This window comes from Eleutherodactylus coqui, chromosome 8 (assembly GCF_035609145.1).
Source record: "Eleutherodactylus coqui strain aEleCoq1 chromosome 8, aEleCoq1.hap1, whole genome shotgun sequence".
Lineage (NCBI taxonomy): Eukaryota > Metazoa > Chordata > Amphibia > Anura > Eleutherodactylidae > Eleutherodactylus > Eleutherodactylus coqui.
In genome coordinates this window covers 120,756,484-120,767,999 of record NC_089844.1, presented here as the reverse complement: position 1 = coordinate 120,767,999, position 11,516 = coordinate 120,756,484, and the positions used below count along the sequence as shown (strand labels likewise).

The window sequence follows — 11,516 nt, the reverse complement described above, 5'->3', positions numbered from 1 at the left end:
GAACCCGGCCTTAGGACCTTTTAGATAAGCAGATTCTCGTTTGAATGAGCGAGGGACGTCACTGCTAGCTCATTTGCCCTCATGCAGTCCCTTTAGACAGACAGATACATTGCTGGCTCTTTCAAACAAGAATTGTTCAGTCCTTGTATCCGCCTATACAGTGAACGTAAAAGACTGAATGTGCGCTGTTTAAACTGAATGATAAGTGAGCGAGCAAACAATGATTTTTACGCCTGCAAAAAATTAACATCAAGTGAACGATTTTTGTTCGGGTCCAACCCCCTGCTCAATGCGGGATCACTAAATCATCCCAGACAATCTGTCCAGCCTTTCTTTGAACACTTCCACTAAAGGAAAACTCACCACCTCCTGTGGTAACTTGTTCCACTCATTGATCACCCTCACTGTCTAATATCTAATCTGTGTCTCCTCCCTTTCAGTTTCATCCCATTGCTTCTAGTCTTTCCTTGTACAAATGAGAATAGGGCTGATCCCTCTGCACTGTGACAGCCCTTCAGATATTTGTAGACAGCTGTTAAGTCTCTTCTGAGCCTGCTTTTTTGGAGGCTAAACATTCCCAGATGCTTTAACCGTTCCTCATAAGACATGATTTGCAGACCGCTTACCATTAGAGATGAGCGAGCACACTCGGATAAATCAGTTATGCTGCATAAACGATGGACGATGAGCAGATTGCTGATCGCTCAGTATAAATAGCAGCCGTTCAGTACTGAACAACCACTGTTTTATGTCAATGGCCTCCTGCCGCCGTGCTGAGAGCAAACGATACTAGCTCTCATGCAGTAGCACAAGAGCGAGTATGAGCGGGGATGAGTGTCGGGCATCGTTTGCTTGACACTCGTCCCGTCTAAATGGGCCTTAAGACAGACAAATCATGGTATTAAAAAGATTACTAATTGCAGGATTAGGTACAATAGGCAATCTATGTGGGATCTGTAGGGGGTCTTACCCCCAACCCTCCCCTATATCAATCACCAAAACAAAGGGGTTGCAGTGCTCATGTCTGGTGCTGCAGCCCCTTTGGATAGAATATGGATAGGTGATAAAACCTGTTTCTCCACTTATCCAGTCCTAAATGTGTGACCAGTGTAGAAAGAAATAAGGCTAGTACCCATTGTCCCTGCTAATCCAGCACAGCAGCCCCTTTCACCACCACACAGAATAAGCTGATTGTGGTCACATGCAGAACGAATGGCACGTGACCACTACCAGCTTCTTCTGGGTTTGGATTGGCAGAGACTGGGGTATCTGCACTGGATGGGGGAATGGCACCAAAAGGGGAAAGGGGGTATTTGGCTTTTTTCTTTATAGGCTTCTTCAGTATGGCATGATCAGTTGCGTTTAGTCAATCATACCATACACTTGTAATGATGGCTGTGGTTGGTCAAGGTTGTCCAATGACCACAGTCTGCGATCATTTGTCGCGCAGGACTATTCATGTTAATTTTGCAGCCGATGGTCATCTAAAATGGCCAAAAACAGCCATTTCGGGTGACCATTCTCTCAAGTGTATGACCATCTTAAAAACTACTTAGGCTGTTCAAAGAAATGACATTTTATTTTAGTAGCTTAGGATAGGCCATCAATAGTTGATCGGCAGGGGTTAGCTGCTTGGTATCCCTGCTCATCCTCTGGCCTGCCAAAAGGGCAACGGGGCCAGATGTCATCATCGGTGGTCTGGATCCTATTACACTTTCAGCTCTGACCACAACGAGGAGGCCGAAATGTAATAGGAGGTAGCGCGCCTACTGATTTCAATGGGAATTAAGCTATCTATTACACTTCTGGCCCTGGCTACCAATGAAAAGTCTGGCCTGCTGAACTGCCAGCAGGCCAGAGGATCAACCGATTGGCAGGGAACCTGAACGGCGGACCCCTGCCGATCAACTATTCATGACCCATCCTGAGGATAGGTCATCAATAAAAAATGCTTGGAATAACCCTTTATTCTTATGTATATGACTGCTACAGACGTCAAGTGGTCAGCAGATCTCACCAGATCTAGCTGGATCTGATAATGTTCTGCAGATAAATATTTCATACTCATGGCCAGCATAAGGGCAATTGTGAAAATATGAACTCCTTCCAAATAGCCAACCCCATATCTGCCTAACAAGATCATAGGAGGGTGCTTATAATACTGTTCCCTAATATTATCCTAAGTAACTCCAATCCAGAACAGCACTATCAGTAAAAGGCGAGGATAGTAGGTCAATGGCCATGCAAGTTGGTAATGGTTACAACATGTCAAATACTGATTTGATCACGCTCAGATTTTAATAATGTTACTGTCACTTTAAGCTCTGCAATAATTCTAGAATTGGAATAACGCGGTCTATGGTCGTTGCTGCCTGGTGAACCGCTCTAATTCAAGTCAGTTGAGCGGCACATCGCTCTGTGGTCAGCACTGTTGCCTTTTAACATAACCGGGGTCCTGGGTTACAATCCAATGACTGTGATGTCTGCATAACGTCTGAGCTCCTTGAAGCTTGCATGAGATTCCAGGTTGTGAAATTGTGGTATGTTCTAGAGATAGGTCTTTGGGGACAGTGCTGATCCTCAGGGCTGTGGTTATATAAATGCGAGTTAACACTCATGATCCAATGAAGTTTTTTTTAATATTAAAAAAAATGTACATGACAATAAGAAGTTTTGACATCGCACTATTCTTCTCCATTTTGAAAAAAAGTCCTAGAAGTGATTTTAGACCATGGCCTCCATGTGAAGGAGCTTCAAAGCTTCAGAGATCTGAGGGCTGGTGTCCATCTGTCCATACATCCCCACCAGGAAGGCTCTGTGCAGAAGGATAGCGGCATGCTCTGCGGAGACAGGACAAGAGATAGAGACAAATATAAGTGCATGCTATCTGGAACCATTGCCAGCAGGTTAAGCACGCTCTTGAGACGTTGCTGTGTCAAAATGGGTTTCCCCATTTGATTTCCCTGTCCTGGATTTTATTATTTCACCCCCTAGGGACCATCTGATATCCAGCTTCTATGCTTTCCTCTCTCAAAAGACAAGGGAACGGGCTCTTACTCCTCTTCAAATGGGAGGTGGATAACGGTGTAATGAGGATTAGGACAGGGCCATCGCGTTCCCTACGGAGGCATCTTAAAATACAATGAAGGACTCATTCAGCTGTATATTTTACATAAGGCTTGCTATACCAGCTTAGTAGGTTTTGGCCCGATTACATAGATGAATATCCTAAGTGTCACACTAGGTACTTTGTTTCACCTCCTCTGGCCCTGTCCAAAGGTGTATGGTTTCTGGAAGCAGGTCATTAAACTCCTAAATGATGAAATGGGTTCCTCTATGGTTAAAGGCCTCTCTTGACTGATTCTTGGTTGTACTATGCTAGAAAGTAATTGCCCGTCATTGGTTGGCAAGCTACTTCCCCCCGATTTCAGGATGGCTATTGGCAGTGAATAGTATGTTACCACAAGAAATGACTGCATCAATGCAGAAACGGTCCTATCAAATTCACTAGAATCTGGGATAGATGGTTGTAATCCCTTATGACGGCAGATCTCCTCCCCAACAACCCCCTAATGTAGTGGCCTTATTACTACAGCAGTGATGCTTCTCTGCCACATATTAGATTACACTTCCCTCTATTCCAGATTTTACGCACATACACTTATCTCAGACAAAATCTCTGCTTGTGAACTTTGAAATTGGCGGGAGTTGCACAATTACTCATGTATGTGGGACTTGTTGGGCTTTTGCTCACCCACAGTACAGGGTGCTAGATTACAGAGGTATTAGAGGCTTTTACTATTGATGACCTTCCCCTCGGGATAGGTCATCAATACTTGATTGGTGGGGGTCTGTCGCTCGAGATCCCTACCAATCAGCTGATTTTCTGGCCTGCATTTAGTGGACCAGGGCTGGACAACATTGCCATCGGTGGTCAGGGCTGGATGTGTAGTAAAGCTATCGCACTTCTCCTTCGCAGCTCCGGAACTTGTTTGTAGTCTTCAGCCAGCACTTCCTGGTTAGGTGGTTCAAAAATCCCACCTCCAGGAAGTGCTGGCTCTGATTGGTTCTCGAGCGCCGCGGCTCAGCCAATCACTGCAGCGCTCAATAAACCAATCACAGCCATTCCATGTGATGACTGAGATTGGTTCTCAAGTGCCGCGGTTCAGCCAATCAGAGCCAGCTGTTCCTGGAGGTGGGATTTTTGAACCCCCTGACCAGAAAGCATTGGCCGAAGACTACAAAATAGTGCCACAGAAATGCTGGAGAAGTGCCGCGGAGTGGACAGCACCTGTTGGTTAATGTATTAGGGCTTATTTTTAGGCACAAACAGTAGGACTTCCTACTGTAAAAGTTGAAATGCACTGTATGAAAACCGCGATTTCGTGCGATGCAACAGAAAGAAAGGCTCCATAGGGAAACATGGGCTACAAAACATCGCAAATCGTGGCTTTATAGAGCATGCCGCAATTTTTTTTTTTCTTTTAATCTAGCAGCCTACAAGACATCGCTAATGTGAAGGAACTCTTAGGAAAGCATGGGCTTCACATACATGCGAATCGTAGCATTGTCAAGAGAAAATTGTGCGATTTTGTCGCCCATGTGAAAGCAGCCTTACACTCCCAGCTCCTCATTGTGGTCAGAGACGGAAGGGTAACGGGCAGCTTTTGCTCACAGTGATTCAATGCGAGCGAAGCCTATATTACACTTGTCCATGACCACTGCTGGCAATATATGTACTCTGACAGCGGGAATCCTGACCATCGGACCCCCACTGTTCAACTATTTAACAATCTACCTGCAGGGGAGGTCATTAATAGTAAATGTCACCTGTAGTACCCCATTCAAGAGCTTATTCTCTTATTCTCCCCATGATTCCATTATCGGTACAAAACCACAACATTTTACTTCTCAGACATGAAAATGGCTTTTTGCTCAGTTAATAGAGGATTATTAGCAAAACTCACCTTGGCACAGCAACGTGTACTCGGGCAGATTCCTCAGCGCCGTCTGCACCACCTCGAAATCTCTGCTGCCCAAACAATACATGAAGGTAGGTAGGAAGTCTACAGCAATACTGCACACAGAAGAGGAAAGAGGCGTAGGAATTAGATGAGGGAATACACACAGGGTGAAGGCAACATTGCCGAGTATTGCTGTATCTCCCCAAGTCCTGCTCATGTTATATGGTGTGAACACGGAGCTAAAAGCTGTATGAGAAACAGGACATCCACAATGCAGAAACCCTCAAAAAGCTGTTATCAGACTGCGGGCCCTCCAGAAGTTTAGCCTGAAGACGTACCAAGGTCTACCCCGACGGTTAAAGGGGTTGTCCCGCGCCGAAACGTTTTTTTTTTTAATTCAATAGGCCCCCCATTCGGCGCGAGACAAACCCAATGCATGTGTTTAAAAAAAAAACCCGTTTAGTACTTACCCGAATCCCCGCACTGCGGCGACTTCTTACTTACCTTAGCAAGATGGCCGCCGGGATCTTCACCCACGATGCACCGCGGGTCTTCTCCCATGGTGCACCGTGGGCTCTGTGCGGTCCATTGCCGATTCCAGCCTCCTGATTGGCTGGAATTGGCACACGTGACGGGGCGGAGCTACGCGATGACGCGTAGAAGGGGCGGAGCCAGAACTCCGCTTGTGCCGAGACCCAAGAGAAGGGAGAAGACCCTTCTGCGCAAGCGTGTCTAATCAGGAGATTAGACGCTGAAATTAGACGGCACCATGGAGACGGGGACGCCAGCAACGGAGCAGGTAAGTGAATAACTTCTGTATGGCTCATATTTAATGCACGATGTATATTAGAAAGTGCATTAATATGGCCATACAGAAGTGTATAACCCCACTTGCTGCCGCGAGACAACCCCTTTAAGCAGAGCCATGTTATAGATGCTTCACTACTAGAATATAAATAGGGCTGCGTTAATCTCATGACACTCCAAGAGGGTATAAGAGGGCAAGGAGCTCCGCAGCCCCATTGGGGCTACATGGGAAGCAGAACTAGGTTTAACCCTTTCCAATCCTCTGTCTGATGTCTTCAGACATTCTGATTGAAGGCTGTACAGCTCTGATGTCGGAAGACATCCGGCAGGGTATTCTTACTGTATATTACTGGCCGCTCTGTTGTCAGGGGTCTCTTTGGCATGCAGATGGCGTCATTGTATAAATGTCAGAAAGAGAAAGCCCCCCTAGGAAACCCTGAATTAAAAATTGGACTACAAAGGGTTAAGCTGCTCTGCAGAGGAATGGAGTAAGGCATTGACCCTTACCAGATGGTGCAGGACACCCGCCTTGCTCCATGACTTCTACCCAGAATGCTCTCATGCTTGCTGAGGTTGTGGAACAACCCGTGGTAGCCACACTCATATTTGGTGTAAATGTGAAAAAAGGTCTCCTTTTTGGTAAGCTATTAATTCTCTCTACAGGAAGGTTTGTTGCAATGACCTCCAGTGGTCCCCAGAGATGTCCTTGCTCTCCATTATCCCAGGGTCTCCTATGATTTTTCCTTCACGCAGCTTGCCTCGTTATCCCACACCATTGTAAATCCCCTCAAGTCCCTAGTTACAGGGGTGGCACGACACACTCTCCGAGATATATAGATTAGAAGATATGATAGCTCAAGATCAAGACCGATGCTACAAATTCTTACAGCTTTGGTCCCCTGGGATATAGTTTCAGGATTCCTGGGGACTCTCGACATAGCCAAGTAGTCGGTGATTCATGCTTGGATGTCATTTCTCTCCCACTATCCAGCCCCCAACCTTTCCCTTTCTTTCCATAGAGGATGTAAAGTTTACTCTGGTTGAATTTTTCACAATCAAAGTGCCGCCTTCTACATTTTATCTCTAGTTACTTGTCGCATTGAAGTGCAAATTTAATATTTTGTTATGTTATGCCTTGTGGGTTTCCCTGCTTAAGAGGGATTCCAGCGGATAACATGACTTATCCATTATAAGTGGGGGGTGTAACCACTAGATTTCTATGGAGCAGCAGACAAGCATCTCCTCCGTTGTCCCACAGAACTTTATGAGAGCTGAGAGCACCTGGATCCCCACCGATACAAAATTTTATCAGCTAGACTATCCCTTTAAAGTGTACCTGAGTTTTCCAAAAAATATTCCAAAAGCAGCCCAGGTCTTCATTGGATGCTGTCTGCACCCAGCTTGAGCTCTTTCAGTTCAGTTTTCCATGTAGATTTACCTATTTTTGTGCTGCCCTGCTATTTGCAATCCCCTTACAGCTGGGAGGCGCACCCTAAGCAGCCATTCTGCCAGTACTGTGCTGGCTGGGACTTCCTCTCCTATACTGCCTTGCCTAGCCCTGCTCTAATCAGCTACAAGCAGCCTCCGATTGTCTGTCCCTCTCTTGCATGTAGCAACTATCAGTGTCCCCATGTCCCTGTTACTAGAGAAGTTAAAGGGGTTGTCCCGCGGCAGCAAGTGGGTCTATACACTTCTGTATGGCCATATTAATGCACTTTGTAATGTACATTGTGCATTAATTATGAGCCATACAGAAGTTATAAAAAGTTTTATACTTACCTGCTCCGTTGCTGGCGTCCTCGTCTCCATGGTGCCGACTAATTTTCGCCCTCCGATGGCCAAATTAGCCGCGCTTGCGCAGTCCGGGTCTTCTGCTTTCTTCTATGGAGCCTTTCGTGCAGGATGCCGGCTCCGTGTAGCTCCGCCCCGTCACGTGCCGATTCCAGCCAATCAGGAGGCTGGAATCAGCAATGGACCGCACAGAAGAGCTGCGGTCCACGGAGGAAGAGGATTCCGGCGGCCATCTTCACAGGTAAGTATAGAAGTCACCGGAGCGCGGGGATTAAGGTAAGCGCTCCGGTAAGCTTTCTGTACGTCCCTGCATCGGGGTTGTCTCGCGCCGAACGGGGGGGGGTTGAAAAAAAAAAAAAAACGTTTCGGCGCGGGACAACCCCTTTAAATACCTTACAACAGGTAGTGGATTTCAAAGCTGCTGGAAGGGAGACCCCTAGTGGCAGATATTTCAAACTTGACTTTTATTGGTAAAACTGAAAAGTGTTTTATGTAAGTGTATTACAAGATTGAGGATACCTACACGGGCTGTTAGCCAAGCATCAGTTGTGTCAACAGTTAGTGTCCATGTAAGCTTTTGAATCAGACAAGCATCGGAAAGCAACACACTCATGTGTATCATTTTTGGCAGCATGGTCTAATTCTATCACACAGATTCCCCATTTATAAGCTGTATGTGAAAAATAAAATGTCAACCTGCCTCCAACGGATCAATGAAGGCAAACGTTGTAGAAGGGTTCTCTAAAGAGCAGCACTTGCTCAAGATTCACGTGGGTACACCAGTTTTTGAACATTGCACCATTTTTTTCTGATGCCTCAAAATCTTGTCAAATAAAAAACGTGCCTTTTTGTGTTTCCAATTGCAAAGCTTCAATTTCAACATTTTGATGATTACTATGCTGATCACATATGTAACTGGAGCCGAGGCTCCTGTACAAACCAGGATAAATACAAAGCAAAAGCTACCTCCAAAAACAAAGCTAAGCGACTCACCTGGGATTACACTGAATGGCGCGCAAGGCCAAGGTGAAGGCCTGATTGCGACACGATTCCTCTGTGGAGCTCATAAGCCTCTGAAAATCACTCTGTGAAAAGGAGAAAGAAGAGACATGCGACTCTCACTAGATCTTCAATAAAGGAAGCGTGGAGTGGAGAATATTGATTCGGCCTCACGCTGAGTTCATAAGATCACAGACAAGCCGACCCGCGTCCTGCTCCCCTGTTACACGGTATTGGCATAGCACAAGATGGCAGCGTACCCAGCTGTGTAAATAAGAGGAACCAAACCCGCCAGGAATATTGGAAGGTTTAGGAAAGGACGCACTGCTCACTTCACAGGCAGGCAGGCTGCTTTTCTTGCCTTTACACACCAACTGCAAATCTGCTGTGCGACTTTCATGGACAGTAAATCAATTAAATATCCTCAGTCTGGATTTTTTTTCTTTGTACAATCCAAGGAGTTCATAAACATTGCTGTTCTTCGTCAGAAACAGCAAACAGCGCCACACGTGTCCTCAGGTTGTGTCCGATATTGCCACTTGGATCCATTGAAGTAAATGTGGCTAAATTGCAGTAGCGCACACAGCCTATGAACAAGAGTAGCGCCATTTCTGCAAAAAGAGAAGCTATGTTTGCCTAATTCTGAAGAACCTTTTTAGGCTAGGGGTATACTGCAACACAAGTCACACAACCCGAGATAGCAGAATAGCCTTGTAACTAGAGATGAGCGAGTATAGTCGCTAAGGCATATTACTCGAGCGAGTAGTGCCTTATGCGAGTACCTGCCCGCTCGTCTCTAAAGATTCGGGTGCCAGCGGGGGAGAGCAGTGAGTTGCAGGAGTGAGCAGGGAGGAGCGGGGGGGGGGGTAGAGGGAGAGAGAGAGATCTCCTCCCCGCTCCCCGCAGGGTAGTAGAGACGAGCAGGCAGGTACTCGCATAAGGCACTAGTTTGCCTTAGCGAATACGCTCGCTCATCTCTACTCATTACCTCACAATCTAATGCGGTCATGCTGCAGCTCGCAAGTTGCCTCCACCACAACTCACAGAGCGCAAGTCATCCACAAAGAAGGATTTCTTGCAGTCTTCGGGTCACGGCAACTTGCAGCACATTGATTTCTTAAATTAAGAGCTCGAAAGGCTACATTGCGACGTGGTCATGGCCAAAGTTGCCATGGAGCCCTTTCATTAACCTTAAAGCGACCCTCTGGGCCTGGACAGACAAAGATGACCACACAGCTTCTCAGACTACGGAATACTAATTCACAGTGTACATCACGTAGTCAATGACACTAGACACCCGATTTGATTACCCAGTGCTGCCCAAGTGAGCATCACTGGCCAGTCAGAGCAGCCTGTAGTGTCTGACTACCTGATGTATACTACACTACTGTGCACTGGTAGTCAGAGTAGCTGTTCGACTAAATTTGTTAGTCCAGGCCCGGAGGATCACTTTAAAGGGGTTGTCACATGAAGACATCACTTTTTTTTTTTTTTAGCACATGCAGCCATTTTTAACCTCACAGCATTGCTGTCAGAGAAAAAAGTCGTTCATGATAATAATCCCATCCAACAGAATGGAGTTCATATACGTGTGGGTTCTCGCACTTGTGTGCATGTAGCCTTAAGGGATTAAGTCAGGCGCAGAGTGCCATACTAATGTGCCCAGCATGCTGTGCAGCAGGCATATAAGACTTTTGTGGAGGGGGCCTTTCTGCCTATTTTCAGAGGGGGTATAGTACTATAGCGTGCAATGGGGTCCTAAAATGTTATCTCGACTGCTTTATAGCAAACAGCCCTAGCCACACTTGTAGTAGGTAACACCGGTATAATCACTTGGATACGGTTTTGAAGATTAAAAGCGTGAGTTTTGTCAGATAAATAGGCGAAAAGTGTCAAATCCTATAGTGTGACGGCACGTTTATCTGCACCGTTCGCAGATGGAGGGTTTGGACGGACTGTACTCACAGCAAAGAAGGCGAGGATTTCAGGCCTACGCATGGACATTTCATCTATGTCGCTCAGGACCTGCAGGATGTCTGCAAGAAAAGGAAACAAGTCCAACAGACATCAACTTAAATCCATCACAAGCGGACGCTGGAGAGCAGCCGGGTCAGCGTGACACAATCAGCGGCGGGCACAGAACACAGTCTTTCAATCAAGCAATTCATTTTGCAGAGAGAATGAAGTGTGATGACAGATCGGCATGGATCCTGGGAGAAAGGGCCCAGCTGCCAGCGCCGCACGACTCGCGCTGCCTCGGGCAATGCTTTGGCTTTCAAGAACTGATCAGATTGCAGGCAGCCTAAGCCGTGGACAGAAAATTACCAGCAGTGTAACCGAGGTGCAGTAAATAAATAAGAAGGGGGGAAAAAAAATCAAAACTCAATAGATCTTGATCGCTTGTGGGATTTCTTTAATTATATTTGGCTCTTTCTAAACTCTCTAATAAATTCAGACTATGGCGTTCTTCCAGAAAGGTTTGGATACATCAGAAGTGTATCCAGGCTGTGTGTGACAAGCCGCAGCAATGTATAACCAGATACATCTTCAAACCAATCTGTGCTCAAGCGGATTATGAAAGGCAACGGCTGACGGAAACAAGGGCCCCATCCGTCTCTCAAGACCACCACGTCTTAAGGTGTAGTTCACCTTTAACACCACAGCATGACACAAACCTAAAGGGTTGGTACCAAGGTTACAAGTTATCCCCGATCCACAGAATCGTGGATAACTTGCTAATCGGTGGGGGTCTCACTGCTGATTTCGAGAAGAGGGGTCATGTGTCTCCTCATTGCATGGTTGCTGCACCCCCTACAGAGGGGACGACTGAATGGAGTGCTGGTTCAGCAAGCGTACTAACGCTCCATTCATTTTAAATGAGACTGTGGAGTAGGAAGGATTCGGAAATTTGTGTCAGTCCCATTGAAATGAATGAAGTGACGACTGTACATGATC

At 46.3% G+C, this 11,516-nt stretch overlaps 1 protein-coding gene across 1 annotated transcript in view; it reads right to left on the bottom strand.

The window, feature by feature from the left end:
• Positions 1-2,620: 2,620 nt before the first annotated feature.
• The window catches only part of INTS1 (integrator complex subunit 1), a 70,596-nt gene continuing 61,700 nt past the window's right edge, over positions 2,621-11,516 (bottom strand). The window contains exons 46-49 of the mRNA XM_066576322.1: positions 10,527-10,597; positions 8,556-8,647; positions 4,968-5,077; positions 2,621-2,840 (exon numbers count right to left, since the gene is read on the bottom strand). Coding sequence (XP_066432419.1) covers positions 2,725-2,840; positions 4,968-5,077; positions 8,556-8,647; positions 10,527-10,597 — 389 coding nt within the window. The 3' untranslated portion in view covers positions 2,621-2,724. The remainder of the gene's footprint in view (positions 2,841-4,967; positions 5,078-8,555; positions 8,648-10,526; positions 10,598-11,516) is intronic.